This window comes from Alexandromys fortis, unplaced genomic scaffold (genome assembly GCF_014885135.2).
Source record: "Alexandromys fortis isolate MF-2015 unplaced genomic scaffold, M_Fortis_MF-2015_v1.1 scaffold_30, whole genome shotgun sequence".
Lineage (NCBI taxonomy): Eukaryota > Metazoa > Chordata > Mammalia > Rodentia > Cricetidae > Alexandromys > Alexandromys fortis.
This window is the reverse complement of record NW_026067922.1, coordinates 283,251-301,282: the sequence shown is the minus strand read 5'-3', so window position 1 is coordinate 301,282 and position 18,032 is coordinate 283,251. Positions and strand designations below refer to the sequence as shown.

The following is an 18,032-nucleotide window of genomic DNA, read 5'->3' as shown; positions in this document are numbered from 1 at the left end:
AAGAAAGAAAGAAAGAAAGAAAGAAAGAAAGAAAGAAAGAAAGAAAGAAAGAAAGAAAGAAGAAAGGGAGGGCGGGAGGGCTCGAACTCACAGAGATCCGCCTACCTCTGCCTCCTGAGTGCTGGGATTAAAGGCGAGCATCACCACCACCCAGTTTAAGATCCTTTTTTTTTTTTCCCACTAAATCTTCCTGAAAAAAAATCTAACCTAAGTTATTATGTCTTCCTAATGTGTATATTTATATGTCATTATTTGACAATTTTATCTGACAAAAGTCTTTATCTGCTAGTACTAAAGTGGTCCCAAACAAGCACTATGTAATAAGAAATTAAACATACCAAAAAAAAAAGTAAATTTTCTAAGGTCTAGTAATTTTTAAGTAATCTGCCCATATAAATTTCTAAATCAATAAGTAAGTTTTTATATTTGCTACTGACCATTCTCGTATCCTAGTGACCCTTTTAGTTTTAACATTAAGAAGTTTGGGGCCCAGTGTGGTGGCACATGGCTTTAATGCCAGCACTTTGGAGGCAGAAGCAGGGGAAGGGGAAGCTGTAGAAGGTATGTCCTGTATGAGAGAATAAATAAAAATTAAAAAAAGAAAGAAAAGATCATTTAAAGAGAAGAAGCAAGGAATACTAGTTTTGGAACAGGCTTGGTAGCACATGGCTTTAGTCCCAGCTACACAGAGAAAAAAAAAAGTATCACTCAAACTGCTGTTCAAATACCACCTGCATCAGAATTTACCTGTATTAGTCATCATATAATATAACCTGCTGAACTAGAATCTCTGGAGATGGAGTGAGTCTAACAAGGGCCTCTAAATGATGCTTAGTATGTAGAAGTTTAAGGCCCTCAGGTAAATAACACAGTCCAAGTATCATCTGAGGCACATCATCGTAACTGATACATTCATATACCTGTGTATTCATTTTTTACTGTGAGGGGGTTTCAACATGGACATAACAAACACCAGACCTCAACATAAACAATATTACAAAAGACTTCCTCCTTGCAAAAGAATCTAAGGATTTAGGTAATATAAATAATCAGATGTAAATAGGTACAAAATAATTACTCTAACACCATTTAATTAACTTCAAGGTTTGAGAAAGCTTTTTATCTACAAAACTGATACTAACAATTTACTTTTAATAGGTTGATCGTAATATTCAACCTTAGCTTTTTCATCTTCAAAGCATTTTACTAACTAATTATAACCTAACCCTTTCAGGGTAGGTGTTACTAGCTTCATGACAAAGATGTTTCAGAGAGATTATGCAACCTACCCACACCATTTAGCAATCTGTCAGAGTAATTAAAATACATGAGTAGGAAAAATTTTAGACTAAGAAAATAAAATCAATAACAAACATTTATTGAAAACCTACTATGTATAGAAGACATTAAGAGAAGGAGTGAAAGACTTACTTGAAAGCAACACAATTCATCAGGCTAATAGAGTCACAACAATGTTATAAATACTATAATAGCACAAAATTCTTAGAAAAAAATGCAAATCCAGAAACAATAACTATTAATAGAGACAAAGGTCCTACAGTTAGATAATAAAGTCTGTAGGTATGAACAGTCTTTTCAATTTCCTTAATAAAACCACCTTTGGGGGGACGCCTAGGCTAGAAGTATTCCAGGCCTCATTAGAAAGCTCAAAGCAGCTGATCTTTTCTTTCATTTGTAAAAAGAATGCACAAAGGTAGCAGTTACCATGACTGCAGAAAACAAAACTTGGACTGCTCTTTATTGACTTGAGGCCAGTGCTGACTACCAAGTCCTGAAACTACAGGCATACAAAAAGCCCTGAATATTCCTCAAAGATCCCGAAAGCAACACTTACTATACTGTTTCTAAACTATCATTATAAAATATATGTAAGCACAAAAATGCGAGTAAAAGCTGGCTAGGAGTTACAGAAAAATAAAAACAGTCTACAATACTTAAGTATACATCTTTTGGACAAAATTTTCTGGATGATCATTTTTGTTTTTAATCTGAAATTTTTACATTACCTGAAAATGACAAAGAGGCCTGAGATTATAGCTCAGGAATATCATGACCCAAGGCTCTGAGAATGAAATTAAAGAACAGTGGGCAGTGGGAACAGATGCTACACGTACACCATGGAGAAAAAGACCATACTTAGACGTTAGCCTCAACCCCACACTGCAGCACCACCACTGTGAATCTGCAACTGTATTGTTAAAAGAGTAAGGGACAGTGGACATGATCTCAAATACAGATACTGGTAGCTCTTTATCTTCACTGATTCACTACTCCCACACCATTTATTAAGGACCTATTCATGTCTGATATACTAAGATTGTAAGTGATGTGGTAGCTCCTACCTTTCAAGTTAAAACCTAGTTCCTAAAATCTAATGTATATGTAAAAACGTAAATGCTAAGACTATTGCAGAGTAGGTACAATTTTATTTAGTCTCTTTGTAGGGCAAGTCTATAAAAATTAAAATACAGACCCACTAAGGCATCTCTCAGCATGAAAAGCTGCTTGCTTCCTAAGCCTGGCAACCTGAATTTGATTCCCAAGATCCAAGTGGAGATAAAAGGAGAATGGACTACACAAAGTTGTCTTTTGACCTCCATATGCACGCTGTGGCAGATGTGTCCTATGCATACACCACAAACACACACACACACACCATGCACCCATATACACACAATTATAAATAAAAGTTTTAACTAAAATACAAACAACTCTAACCCCAGTGATTTTACTTGCCCCAAAAGAGAGGAAAGACATGATATAGCACATACCTATATCCCAGCAAGAGGGAGGAGACAGCAGAATCATCTTCAGTTCAAGGACAGCCTCCTCTACACAAAATCCCAGAATGACCAAGGCTACATAGCAAGACCCAGTCTCAAAAAAAGGAAAGGGAGCTGGAGAGATGGCCCAGAGGATAAGAGCACTGGCTGTTCTTCCTGAGGTCCTGAGTTCAATTCCCAGCAACCACATGGTGGCTCACAACCATCTGTAATGAGATCTGGTGCCCTCTTCTGGTGGGCAGGCAGAACACTATATAAAATAAATAATTTTATAAATAAATAAATTAATTAATTAAAAAAAAGGAAAGGGAGACAGAGCAAACAAACATCCAGGTCCAAGAAGCTGTGGGGTACACTTTCTTGAATGCAGAAGCTATAAAGACAGCCTGGTCTTGAGCTGGGTGAAGTTGCAGGCTCCAGAAAACTGCTGGTCTTGACGAAGTGTCCCCAGGATTTCTATGTCCCCTGACATCATTTCCCTAGAGAGTGCTTAGGGGTAGCCAAGACACTGCTAGCCAGTTTTTCTAGTAACTGCTCCAAGTGGAGTCACAATAAGTAAATCTCAGCCTGTACTATGTCAAAACTGGGCTGTGGGGATATCCACTATTCCAAGTTTGCCTACAGTCCCAGAAGACAGGTACTAAAGGGTTACTTCTCTCTCTCTCTCTCTCTCTCTCTCTCTCTCTCTCTCTCTCTCTCTCTCTCTCTCTCTCTCTCTCTCATACACCACAGAGAGAGGGAGTGAGAGAGAAAGAGAGAGAGAGAATCAACTAATCTTGACCTTGTGTCCTGGGCCACGTCCCTACCGAACCAAACAGGGACTTCAGGGATGACCTCTTCCCAGCTATGAATCCCCCTGCTTCAACAAACTCCCAGCTCTACTCAAACTGGACACAATGAGATCCCTCTGCCCCTGCTGGATCTCAGATGTTACAGCTGTCCTTGTCCAATAAAGCTCTCCCTATGTTCAACACCTCTCTCTATTCTACACATAAGAGACAGTCCAAGAAAGGTGGTAGCAGGCTTGCCCATAAATTAAAGCGGGCAGAGGAGGCTCAGAGACACAGAAGAAACTTCTCATATTGCACGGCTTTAATCCCAGCACTTGGGAGGCAGAGGCAGGCGGATCTTTGTGAGTTCAAGATCAGCCTGGTCTACAAGAGCTAGTTCCAGGACAGGCTCCAAAACCACAGAGAAACCCTGTCTCAAAAAAACCAAAAAAAAAAAAAAAAAATTCAAAGAGTCAGGAAGGAAGGGAGGGAGAAAAGGAAGGTCTTTTCTTCTCTTTTGTTGCTGTTGTTTTTGAGACTCACTCTGTAGCCCCGGCTACCCTGAAACTCACTTTATAGTCTGGGTTAGCCTCAAACTTAAGAATCAGTCACCCTTACCTCAGCCTCTCAAGTGCTAGGATTACAGGAGTAAGCTATCACACTAAACTTTCTGCTAGATTACTTTACTGATAATGTTACAAACACAGACCATACTGGGAATTGTGGTGATATATTTCTATAATCCAAGGACCTAGACAACCAAGACAGCAAAACTGCAAAACTGCCCAAAGTTCCAGGCCAGTCTAGGCTACGTAGGACCTGTGTCAAAAATAAAAAGTTATTCTTTTTTTTGTTTGTTTTTTTGAGACAGGGTTTCTCTGTGGCTTTGGAGCCTGTCCTGGCACTAGCTCTTGTAGATCAGGCTGGTCTTGAACTCCCAGAGATCCGCCTGCCTCTGCCTCCCGAGTGCTGGGATTAAAGGCGTGCGCCACCATCGCCCAGCATTAAAAAGTTATTCTTGGAAGATATAAAAGGGGAATTTTTTTTTGTTTGTTTTTCGAGGCAGGGTTTCTCTGTAGCTTTGGAGCCTGTTCTGAAACTAGCTCTTGTAGACCAGGCTGCCTCGAATTCACAAAGATCCACCCCACCGGCCTCTGCCTCCTGAGTGCAGGATTATAGGCATGTCTCACCACCGCCCAGCTATAAAAGGGGAATTTAATAGAAAAACAAGCTAGATGAGATGGCACAAACTTACAATTCCAGCACTCAGAAGACAGAAGCAAGATAATTGGGGTGAGTTTGACGCTAATTCAGTGGTTCTCAACCTGTGGGCCATGACCACACTGGCACATCTTTATCTCAAATATTTACATTATGATTCATAACATTAGCACAGCTATGAAGTAGCAACAAAAATAATTTTACAGTTGGGGGTCATCATAACATGTGGAACTGTACTAAAAGGTGGAAGTATTAGGAAAGTTGAGAACCACTGATCTAACCTGTACCATGAAAACTAGTTTCAATTTTTAAAAAAAAAAAAAAAGTGTTAACAGTTGAAGTTTTAGGTAGATTTTGTTTGGTTGGTTTTGGTTTTTGATAGACAGGGTTTCTCTGTGTAACAGCCCTGGCTGTCCTGGAACCCATTCTGTAGACCAGGTTGGCCTCGAACTCAGAAATCTGTCTGCCTCTGCCTCTCCAATGTTGGGATTAAAATAATTAATTTTTAATTATTAATCATATGTATATATGTTTATGGAGGTGGGGGTATTTACAGATGACCAAGGAGACCAGAAGACAGCATCAGATCAGATCCACTGGAACTGAAGTTACAGGTGCTGTGAGCCACCAGAATGTGGGTGCTGAGGACCAGACTTGGTTCCTGTGAAGAGCAGCAAGCACTCTTATCCATTAGGTCATCTTTCCAGCCCCATAGATGGAATCTTAATTGGGGACACATCTTTGTGCCAGTCAGCTACTCTGAAGGACAAATCCTGAGGAAGACTTGGGCCCTGGGTTCAAGATTAGCTTTATTAACACAGTGAGACTTTCTCTAGGGTTGGAGATGGCTCAGTAGTTAAGATAAGTTGCTGAATTTGGTAGTAGTGGTGCACAGAATCCCAGCAATACAGGAGCAGAAGCAAGCAGATCTCTGAGTTCATGACCAGCCTAGTCTACAAAGAGTTCCAGGATAACCAGGGCTACACATTGAAACCTTATCAAAAAAACAACAACAAAAAGAAAAAGAAAAAACTATGAAACTGTCATCTAAGAGGTGGTCCGTTCTCCTCCTTAGATGAATTATTATGGTGTTAATTCTCTACAAAAGTTATCTACAAATTTTCAGTAGGGCTTACTGGGAGGGCAGGATCTAATATGCCCAGGCTATCCAATCTCCTGTCCTTACCCCTGGAGCACTGGGATGACATGTGTACACCAGCATAACAAGCTCTAGGCACATTTTTTAAGAAACCCTATAATCTCTAGTTAAAAATTAACCCCCAAAAATTAAAAAGTACTTAGGTTTTAGAATATTAACATGCCCCAGAATTTAAAACAGGGCTGGGACTAGAGAGATGGCTCAATACTTGTTGCTCTTGCAAAGGATTCAGAATTATTTCCCAGCACCCCACACAAAGGCTCAGACCATCAGTAACTCCAGTTCCAGGGTACTCAATGACCTCCCTCAGCCCTACTCAACCCTCACAGGCACCAGGTACACAAACATACTTACAAGCAAACACTCATTCAAATAAAAAAAAATTAAGTTCTTTTTTAAATATAAAAATGATGTTAGCAGCTGGGTGGTGGTGGTACATGCCTTTAATCACAGCATTTGGGAGGCAGAGGTGGGTGGATCTCTGTGAGTTCAATGCAACCCTCCCTGGTCTACAAAGTAAGTTCCAGGACAGCCAACAACCAAGAAAGACTACACAGAAAAACCCTTCTGGAAAAACCAAAATAAATAAATAGACTGACAGACAGACAAACGGACGGACAGACAGATAGCTTTGATTGGTGGCTCACACCTATAAATCCCAGAACTCAGAAGATAAGGCAATACTAGCATTAATTTCAAGTCAGCCTAGGCTACAGAGTGAGACTGTCTTTGAAGAGTGCAGCACCTATCTGTATTCTCACCTACTCAGAACTGAAATGGAAAGATCAATTGAGCCCAGGAATTCAACAACAGCCTAGACAAGACTGCCAGACTCCATGTCAGAAAAATAAAAACAGAAAGGGGGTTGGGGAGAGAATAAGTTAAACTATGTGTGTATACGCAAGGTCAAAAATAAATAGTACCCCCATATCATGGAATAAAAAATTTTTTAAAAATAACTGGGCTGGGCTGGACAAATAGTTCATTGGTAAGACTATTCACTGGAAAAGCATGAGTACCCTCAATTCAAATGTCTAGCACCCACATTAGAAATAAAACTCAGGGGCTGGAGAGATGGCTCAGGGGTTAAGAGCATTGTCTGCTATTCCAAAGGTCCCGAGTTCAATTCCCAGCAACCACATGGTGGCTCACAACCATCTGTAATGAGGTTAGGTGCCCTCTTCTGGCCTGAAGGGATATATTGTATACTAAATAAATAAATATTTAAGAAAACAAAAAAGGGATGGAGAGATGGCTCAGAGGTTAAGAGCATTGCCTGCTCCTGAGTTCAATTCCCAGCAACCACATGGTGGCTCAAAACCATCTGTAATGGGGTCTGGTCCCCTCTTCGGGCCTTCAGGCATACACACAGACAGAATATTGTACACAAAATAAATAAATATTAAAGAAAAAAAGGAAAGAAATAAAACTCAGGCCGGTTGTGGTGGCGCACACCTTTAATCCCAGCACTCAGGAGGCAGAGACAGGCAGATCTCTGAGTTTGAGGACAAGTCTGGTCTACAAGAGCTAGTTCTAGAATAGGCTCCAAAGCTACAGAGAAACCCTATCTCGAATAAACATAAATAAATAAATAAATAAATAAATAAATAAATAAATAAATAGTAAAAGTCAGGAATGATCATATATACCTGTAATTCCAGCACAGTGGTGGAAGGTGGGCGGCAGACACAGGAGGATTGCTGGAGCCTGCCTACCACCAACCTAGCCAAAAAACAGTGAGTTCAGGTTCAGTGAGAAACCCCGTCTCAAAGCAAGGTGGAGAAAGACAGAGAGATACACAGTGTCCTCTTCTGACCTACTCATGTGTACACATGAGCATAGGTACCCATCCATGCATGTATGCTCGCTTGCTCTCTCTCACACACTCATACACACAATCAGTGATCTGGAATACTTGGTAAAACAAGAAAAAAAAGTCCAAAAACAAAAAGCATAGGGGCTGGAGAGAAGGCACAGCAGTTAAGAGCACTAGTCAGTCACTCTTCCAAAGGACCCAGGTCCAACTCCCAGCGCCAACATGGCAGTTCATAACTGTCCGTAACTCAGTTCCAGAGGATCTAGCATCTTCATACACATATATATGCAGGCAAAACCCAGATGTACATTTTAAAAAATAAATATTTCTTTAAAATTAAAAAAATAGAGGGGTATTAGGGCAAAAGATCTTAACTGGCATTTTATAAATGAAATCAAAATAAAATTAGGATGGCTATAATGAGTGCTTAAAAATCCAGAGGTTAAAGAAATGGTAAATAATATTAAAATAACTAAATATCCACAGAAATGTGGGGATACAGCAACATTTATACACTACTCTTATACACAGAGACAAAAACAGAAAATCTGGAGTGACCATTTTTAAGTACATGCATATTCTACTCATTCCTGGGCTCTATCTCAAAGCTATTCCCACACCAAATTTACAAGAGGTGTTATATAAAGGTTTTAATTGCAGCAATATTGAAAGAGTCTATGTATTCACCATTTAGAGTAGATAGTTAAACTCAATGGATACACTTTACAAAGTAACAGACAGCCATTAGACAGTGACTATATGTATCCACAACCACTCAGAGCCTGAAAATAAAGGGTTAAAAACTAAAAAAGAGCTCTAAAACCAAATATTACTCTTATAAACGCAAGTACATGCACATAAACCATGTCCAACTGAGCGTTGATGGCACTGATCCTTCTGGCACAAGCACAGGCAAGTAAGCACTGTCCTGAGCTAACAAGGGCATGTGGTAACCCTACCCTACCAAGTAAGTACTGTTTTCTGGAACCTAGAGAGACTAGTCTTTATTAAAAAGATAAATACCTCAGTATTTTGTTTTTAACTGTGCTAATGCCTTTCTAGCAGATCACCAATGAAATATTAACTACAAAAATATGTTAACTCCTAACAATGAAAAGATAATGAAATATATATATATGAAAATACTGTAATAAGTGGCTTGGGATGTAGCTCAGAATGCTTGTCTAGCATGTATGAGCACTGAGTTTGATGCCGAGCACTATATGAAACTAGATGTAGTGATCCACGCTATAACCTCAGCAGCACTCCAAGTGAGGGTTATTGCCATTTACTTATCATTTCATTAGCAAAGCCCTAATGAAACCTACTATTTTGCACGTTAAACTAAAAAAATAAAACAAAAATAAAAGCCAGGCATGGTGGTGCATACCATTTATTCTCCCAGCACTCAGAAAGCAGACACAAGTGGATCTCTTCTGATCCAGCCTGGTTCATATCGTAAGATCCAGGCCAGCCAGGGCTCTATAGTGCAATTCTCTAAAATAACAACACTAACAACAATAATAATATATTCTTTAAAAACCTCCTTATATAAATTCTTAGGATTTATCATCATTCATCAAGGTAGACACTTATAAACTAGTTATACTAAATAGTAAAACTTTGTAAAAATGACTTTACAATTTGTTGCATTTCCAACCTCGACTTTTTACTGAAATTTTCTTCTAAAAGTAAGGTTTAGATGTTAAAATATTAAAAATCCAAAAATCTTGCTGGAACCAAGTATGGTAACCTAAATCTATAATCCTAGCACTTAAGAGAAGAAGCAGGTGCATTGCCCACTTCAAGTTCAAGTCCAGCTTGAGACTTAACATAGCAACGTATTGTCTCAAAATGAAATAGATAAGTATAACGAAAGAGAAAACATTGCAAAGTTGTCAAACAGGAATTAGCTCTAGACTTCTGTTTTACATTTGTTTGTGTGTGTGCACATGTACCGAGGTCAAAGGACCACTGTGAGAGTTGGTTCATGCATGTTTCATTATCTTTTCTTCTCAGGAGCCAAAGGGGTCAGACTTTACTGGCTAGTGCTTTTACTGTGTGACCATCTCACCAGTCCATCTGCTGTTTCTGGACTGTATTTTTTCTGTATCACTTTGAAGGCCAAGTATTTAATAAGTGATTTACTACTTTTAAAGGGAAAAGAATTGGCTAACACTAGAGGTTTTGCAATAAATAAAAATATTAACACAAGAATTTTAATTTACCTCTATTTCTCTGAAATTGCATTGTTACAAAAAATAAAACATGATGGCTGACAAGTTTTTAAAGTAACTCAAAAATTCAAAGTTCAAAAGTACCAGACCACTCCATTCAGTCCCTCCCAAATACTCTAAACTCACTAACCATAACATGCAAAGAAGCTGGGTAGCACATTAGAGTAATTCTCTCTAAGCACAGGCTTCTGTCAAATCTCTACAACAGTATTGTTTCCTCATCTAAATCTAAATTTGACACAAAATGGAGTGTCAAAGACCTTAAAGACCTAAAAGGAGACCAGAATGGATATAAAACTCTGACACAATGATTAGGCAAATATAATTTTCAGATGCTTTTGGCTCCATCCAAAACTCACACAGGGACTGAGTGTAAAACTGATAGCTCTAAAAGGCTGACAAATTACCCCAATACATGTAGACAAGAAGACACCAGACTTAAAAGGTTTAATTGTATTTTTATAGTGTGTATTTTTCTCTTTCCCACTAGGCTTTAAAAATTAAGAGGCCCAGATTTTGTGATATATCTGTTTCATCCCAAGCACTGTGCTGAAGGCTGGGGACTCCAAAAGTCAAATGACATTCAAGTATGATACTGTATAACTCCAGGAAGGGCAACTCACGCAGACTATGCTGTGAATCAGATCTCAACTTGCAGAACATGTAAGGCAAGTTGATGTATGCTTACCATCCCAGCTTCAATGGGAGGGAAGCTGAGATAGAAATTACAAAAACAGCCTAAGCAACACAGAAAACCCTATCTTCTTTGAAGCTACATCTCAACAACAAAGAACATGAAATTCCACTAAAAGATTCAGTAGATAGAATTCAGAACTGTAATTGAAGTTTTAGCTACACCTTTGATTTCATCAGAATCAATTCATTTTGTTTTCTCATATGCCTACCACATATACATGTATAGTCTTTAATGTTTGAGCTAAATTTCATATGCCCTCTATTCTTAAAGCCTTGGCACCAGAGTTTCATAAAAAGGGTCAACTCCTCAATATGCTACTCATTCATCCATCAGCAGATATTCATTGAGCATCTTGTTTATGTAAGATGTTGGAGTAGGTTCTAAAAAGAGGAATTAATGGAATTAAAGAAGAAATACAAAAAACAAAACCCTCAGTTGACATTCTTCGGAAGATACAAAAATGATAATATTGAAAATTTGCTAAATCGTACAACTCATTAGAAAAATACAAATTAGTCCCGGTAGTGGTAAGACCACAGAGGCAGGAGGATCTCATAAGCTTGAGGCCAGACTGGCTACAGGACCAAAAGAGCTGTTACACAGAGAAACCCTGTCTCAAATAACGGAAAAAAGGAAGGAAGGAAAAAACAAATCTGCTGTGAGGTGGTGGTGCAAGTATTTAATCCTAGCCCTTGAGGCAGAGGTGGAAGGATCTCCGAGTTCAAGGTCAGTATGGTCTCCCTGACAGCCAAGGCTACACAAAGAAACTGTCCCAAGGGGAAGAAAAGAAAAATACAAATAAAAAAATATCTAAGGAAAGGTTCAGTAGGTTTAAAACACCTGCTACCAAATTTAACAATCTGTGTTTGATCCCTGAGACTCATAGGGCAGAGGTTAGAAAACCAATTCCCCAAAATTATCCTCTGGCCTCCAGATATGTACCATAATATATATACTTCTACAATCAATACATAAGTGTAATTTTAATTTAATAAGATATCATCCCACACAGAATAGCTATTACAAAAAAAAATTACTAGGTTTTTTTGGAGGTGCTTATCTTTTTGAGACAGGAACTTACTTACAGTTCTACCTGCCCTGAAGCAGTTTACCAGTAGAACAGGTAAACCAGTCTGGCCTTGAACTCAGAGATACCCTGCCACTAGCCACCGCCTCTGAAGCTTAAAGGCGTGTTCCACTAGACCCCAGCTAAAACATTATTCTTAAGCCATCTACCAAATAGCAGGGTGTCAGAGTGTGAGGCTGGGCGAAGGTGGCGCACGCCTTTAATCCCAGCACTCGGGAGGCAGAGCCAGGCGATCTCTGTGAGTTCGAGACCAGCCTGGTCTACAGAGTTAGTTCCAGGACAGGCTCCAAAGCCACAGAGAAACCCTGTCTCGAAAAACCAAAAAAAAAAAAAAAAAAAAAAAAAAAACAAAAAAAAAACAAAAACAAAAAAAAAAAACAAAAACAAAAACAAAACAAATAGGGTATGGTAGTGCACACCTTCGATCCCAGCACTCAGGAGGCAGAGGCAGCTGGATATCTGAGTTTGAAGTCAGCCTGGTCTACATAGCAAGTTCCAGGTAAACCATGGCTACACAGAGAAACCCTGTCTCGAAGAAAAAAAAAAAAAAACCCACAATCCTTTAAGTGATGGTGAGGATGAGGATGTGAGCAAGGCAAGGGAAGCCCACCTAACGGATGGGAAGGTAAGATGGCATAACAACCCTGGAGAACAATGGAGGATCCTCAAAACAATAGAAATGGAACCACCACATCTTTCAGAAATCTCAATTTTGGATATTTACCCAAAGAAACTAAAATCAAGCGATCAATGACGTGCCCAGGTGTGGTAACCCAGGCCTTTAATCCCAACACAGAGGCAGGCAGATCTCTGAGTTCAAGGCCAGCCTGGTCCACAGAGTAAGTTCCAGGACAGCCAGGGCTTATACAAAAAAATCCTGTCTCCAAAAAATAAAAAATAACAACAACATATTTTAAAGAGGTAACTTCATTCCTATGTCCACTGTAGCATTATGCACAACAACCAGAATATAAAAACAATATTAATTGCCATATGCCAGGTAAATAAATAAAGAAAATATGGTCTATGTATGTGTGGATGGATAGATAGATAGATAGATAGATAGATAGATAGATAGATAGTAAGTATATACCCTGGAATATTTTTCAACCTTTAAGAAGGTTGAAACTTACAGCACAGACAAACCTGGAGCACATTATGCTAAGTGAACTAAGCCAGAAATTAAATAATCTCATTTGTGTGTAAAACAGAAGACAAGCAAACTCAAATATGCAGAAGGAACAAGGGTGATTGCCAAGAGCTAAAGGAATAAAGAACAGGGAGGCAGTGGTCAAAGCCAACAAAGTTTCATTTCTGCCAGATAAATAATTCTAGAAAGCTACTATATAGCCTATTGACTACAGCTAAAAATATTGCATCACACCTAAAAAGAAATAAACTGTATCATACTGACAAAAAATATCTGCATCAAAGAGAAAAGGAAATAATGATATGTTGGAAAATAATATATAATCAGGCTGTGGTGGTGCACTCCTTTAATTCCAGCACTCGGGAAGAAGAGGCAGGTGGATCTCTGAGTTTGAAGTTAGCCTGGTCTACAGAGCTAGTTCCAGGACAGTCAGAGCTGTAACACTGAGAAACCCTGTCTCCAAAAAGAAAGAAAGAGAAAGAAAAAAAGAGAGAGAAAAAACAGAAAACATAAAAATGGACGTATTAAAGAGAGCAGAAAAACTACAGAAGTAATTGCTGTTCTGGTGGTTTTCATGGTGGTGGGCGTTTTACAGGCTTATTCTTATCCCCAAACTCCTCAGGCTCTGGACTGATGGCACATGAATGCAATCCCAGAACTTGGGAAGCAGAGGCAGTAGAAGCAATCTCAAGGTCCAGGACAGCTTGGTCTACCTAGCAAATTCTAGGACAGCCTAAAACATACAGCAAAACCCTGCCTAAAACAAAGCAAACAAAAAAATTAACTTAAAAAATAAATGTAAGGGACTGGAGAGATGGTTCAGTGGTTAAGAGCACTGATTACTCTTCCAGAGGACCTGGGTTCAATTCCCACATAACAGCTCACAACTGTCTATAATTCCAGTTCCAGGGAATCTGACACCTTCACACCAATGCACATAAAATGTTTTTAAAAAACATTAAAAGTAGAAAAGATTTTTTTTTTTATCATTCCAATAAAGCAGAATGCTTCTAGTTGATCTGCTTCACTACACAGATACCATTTTAGACTAAGACAAAACTCTAGGAATAATGCTTGGTGCTATGATTTCCTAAATCAAATAAACAAATAAGAAAGTGAATGAAAATAATTTAAAATCATGAGAAGGGGAGAAAGATTAACATAAAATGTGAAAAACAGCACAAAAGCAGAAAAAAAAGAACGCCTTGATCTCTATGGTACAAAGAGGAATACATTTCTTAATATAAAAAGGAGGGTCTTCTAAAGCAACAAAGTAGTTGCCTTTAATTGGAAGGGAGAAACAGGTGGATCTCTGTGAGTTCAAGGCCAGCCTGGTCTACAGAGCTACTCCCAGAACAGGTTCCAAAGCTACAAAGAAACCTGTTTCAAAACACCCCCTCCCCAAAAAAGAATAAAGTAGTAAGCAATTCTCATCAAATTAGGCTTTGCAGACAGGAAGAAATAATCTATTAAAGACCCCACCAATACAGAGGGTATGCTTAAGTATACTAGAAAGGGTGAACTAGGAGAGCTACATTCCTATAACAAAACAAATTAAAGAGCTAACCACATTCAAATCAATTTACTTCCGGAATACCTAAGAAAGAAATACACAACATATTTCATATATGTAACATTTCATAAACTTAATAAATTCAGACCTGTATCTTTTCCTCTTCTATAGGTCCAATAGCTCACAGTATGAGAATATCTCTAAAAATTTCTCAGAGAAAGCAATTAGATTCATCATCTGCTACAGCTATAACATAAATCCCTTTAAGAGTAAAAGGCAAATATTTCAAAGTAAATCTTAAGAGACAACTGTTTATAGTCTTTTAAAACACTTTTAAAAAGAGTTCTCAAAATAATGTTTCATTAGTATCCTTCTAGAAAAACAATCACTTTCATTCTAGCCATTTAAAAGCTACCAAGTGTTCATTTCTACATTAGACTATTGATTCTTTGCCTTTTAACATCTCCTAACAGCTGCCTGACAAATTACCTCACCTTACTCCTCGGGGGTAAGGACAGCATAAGATCTCTGAATTCAAACACGGGACCACAGACTGACAGAGGGAGGTGAGCTAATTGCCTCAGATGAGTCTGACACTCCTCTAATAGACTAGGCATTCAGAACATGATACAATTACATGCCTACACTCTAAATATTTTATTTGCACTTAAGTGTAGAGGCCACACTGTTCCTTAAAATTATTTAAGATTGTGACAGCGTCAGTTCTAAGTTAAGAAATGTGTATACGTTAGGGTAGTTTCTACAGGAAAAAAAATCTTTAAAACACTTAGCTCAACCAAAGAGATCTATACACTCCTAAAAGTCTACTAAATTAAGACAGCTCAAAAATACTTTTCAGATTTTTCACAGAAAAAGATTTCCAAAGACACAATGAATATATTTCGTAGCATGGTAAAATATTTCTGTTGTTTATACTAAATTTCATTCTGCGTGGTGTCAAAACAGTATAAAACAGAAAACTTACATAAACAATCAAAACTTTGTAAATCCCTACAGACCCTTACATAGGATAAGTAAGAAAAAAGGTGTGAATTTAAAGGGATATTTTAAATAACACGGTTCAGCCAAAAGTCTCTCGAGAAGTTAATCGCTTTCTAGGCATTATCCATTTGGCTCACTGAATTCAGACCCAATCTCGTAGGAACGCACACGTCTCCCTAACTTTAAGTGACACCTGTGCCAGGTTCGTGTTCTGCACTGTGGGTGAGGGAAGTTCAGGGTCTCAGATCTCGTCTTTTCACAGAACTAAGTCATCCCCTGCTTCTTCGAGTGCCACTTCTGCAACTGTATGGACAACAGTGCTAGGTTGGCTTTTGTAACCCATTTCCTCAACAGAAACGTAGAAAGCATGTCACTTCGGAATGATGGTGCCCACTCGACACCTTTCTTTCTACACACTCCTGTTGTGACTTAAAAGTACTCTGCTCTCTAGCAGGACCTCGGTTCACCCGACAGCTTACAGCGCCGCGTCTCATCTGTCTTGCCTAGGGAGGCGTTAAGCGTCGGTTTTGTTTTTAAAGTTGGTGTCAGAGGAGCTACAAACTTTTTTCAGCATCCCTGCCTGCCTGCCAACTGGAGCTCTGTTCACTTCCTTACCAACTTGAACCACCCCCAAACTAAGTAAGCTCAGTTAGACAGCGGCAGGAGCTGACACACTTTCAAGAAGGCTTTGACACCGCGGAAAACTTTCACTTCTCTCTTCTCCCCTTCCAAGCCAGGGACAGCAGCCCTGGGTTCTCGCTTCCTCTAGAATTCCCCTCCGAAGCCGCGCAAGGACACGGAAGGCAAACCGTTCTAATGTCCCCGAACAGGACCCCAAGAGCCCTCTCCCGCGGACTCGAGTGCTGTTCTTTAACACAAAAGAACCGGGCCGGCACAGCAGAGGTGCTGGAGTCACGGCCCTTGGCGGCTGCCACCCTCCACCGCACCCGCAGACGGTCTCCGGCCAGACAAAGCCCGGGCGGCCGGGCAGGCGCTCTCAAGTCTCGGTCGCGGGCCGCCGCTCTTACCCGGGCCTCGTCCAGGGCGCCGCCGCTTCCCCCGGCCTTGGCTGCCGGGCAGCTGGCCGCGCGCGTCTTGGAGGAGCGGGTCCGAGAGGAGATGAAATGGCTGCTGCCGCCGGTCGCCCCCGGCTCCGCTCCGGCCCCAGGCCCAGGCCCGGGCCCAGGAGACTTGGACCCGAGAAGGCGCAGAGAGCTCTTCCGGGTGTTCACCATGGTCCAGCCAGAGGACTGGGTCCACGCCGCGCCCGCCGCTCCCGGGAGAGGCGAGGAAGGCCGGCGCGCCGGCAGGCAGTCAGGGCCAGCGGAGCCTCGCCGGGCCGGCTCGCGTTGCCTCTCTGGGACGCAGGCCACGACAAGCAAGAGAGGGGCAGGAGCCAGCGGCAGCGCGAGGAGGCGGGGAGCGGGAGGCGGAAGCGAGGCTGCAGGCCGGCCGCACAGACCCAGCTCCTGCTCAGCCGTCCTCAGCGGGAGCCGAGCGGAGCCGCCATGTCTGCCCCTTTCTCTCTCGTTCTCTCTCTCCCTCTCTCTTGCTTGCTCGCTCGCTCTCTCTCTCTCGAGCACCGTGCGTCAGGGCTCTGGCGCCGCAGGGCCGACAAGGCCGCTTCCGGCCTCGGCCGCTGCGGGGCGCTGCAAGAACGCGCAGCCCTTTCCTCTCCGCAGCCTCCATAGGCTCCGCCCACCCGTGACGTCAGCGCCCGGCGGGGGAGCGAGGGAGGCGCTCTGTGCTGTGAACTCGGAGGGGCTAGGTTTCCCTGGCCTGTCTAGACTGGGGGATGGGCAGCGCCGACTAGGGTGCGGGACCGGTTCCCGTGTGGAACGTAGCCCGGACCCTTCAACGCCCAGCCAGGACCGAAGCCCCTAGACACCCGCGACCCCTGCGGTGGCCTGGTTGACGCAAGGAACGGCCTGTGAGGCGCGGGATGGAAGGAGACTGGAGAAGAGGGCGCGGTGNGGGGGGGGGGGGGGGGGGGGGGGGGGGGGGGGGGGGGGGGGGGGGGGGGGGGGGGGGGGGGGGGGGGGGGGGCAGTTCCAATTGCCTAGCTGCCTAAGGCAAGACCTTTAATGAACTTGGGCTGCACTTTGCACGACTGTACAAACGAGAATGGCAGAGGAAGGACACCTCCTCGGTAGTCAAGGTAAACTGAGAAAGGAAAAAGAAAAAACAACTTAGGAGCCTTGCATCTTTTTTCACCCACCGCGCAGACTAGACTGGCCTTGAACTCTTAAAGACCCAGGGATTAAAGGGGTTAAAGGCAAGATGAGGAGCACCTCATCTTTAAGCATAGAGAAGCAGTGTTGTTTCCTATGACTTTAGCCAGATCTTCCTGAGTGATTTTAGCAGCCTCCTACTGTGCACCCATAAGCAAAATTAAAACAAAACATTTCCAAAGGAAGGGGAAAAATAAAGCACACATAATATGAAAAGATCTGCTATTATGGATGGAATAATAAATGCTCATTTCAAAACATCATAGTTTATCAGAGATAGCCTACTCTATTTGGGCAGCAATTTCCCTTGTTATTACATTGAAAAATTGAAGAATGAAGAAATTT

At 41.2% G+C, this 18,032-nt stretch overlaps 1 protein-coding gene across 1 annotated transcript in view; it reads right to left on the bottom strand.

Annotated features, from left to right (window-relative positions):
• Positions 1-17,131, bottom strand: part of Atad2b (ATPase family AAA domain containing 2B) — a 134,845-nt gene extending 117,714 nt beyond the window's left edge. Inside the window, exon 1 of the mRNA XM_050141885.1 lies at positions 16,485-17,131. Within this exon, the coding sequence (XP_049997842.1) occupies positions 16,485-16,691 (207 nt within the window). The 5' untranslated portion in view covers positions 16,692-17,131. The remainder of the gene's footprint in view (positions 1-16,484) is intronic.
• Positions 17,132-18,032: the final 901 nt, after the last annotated feature.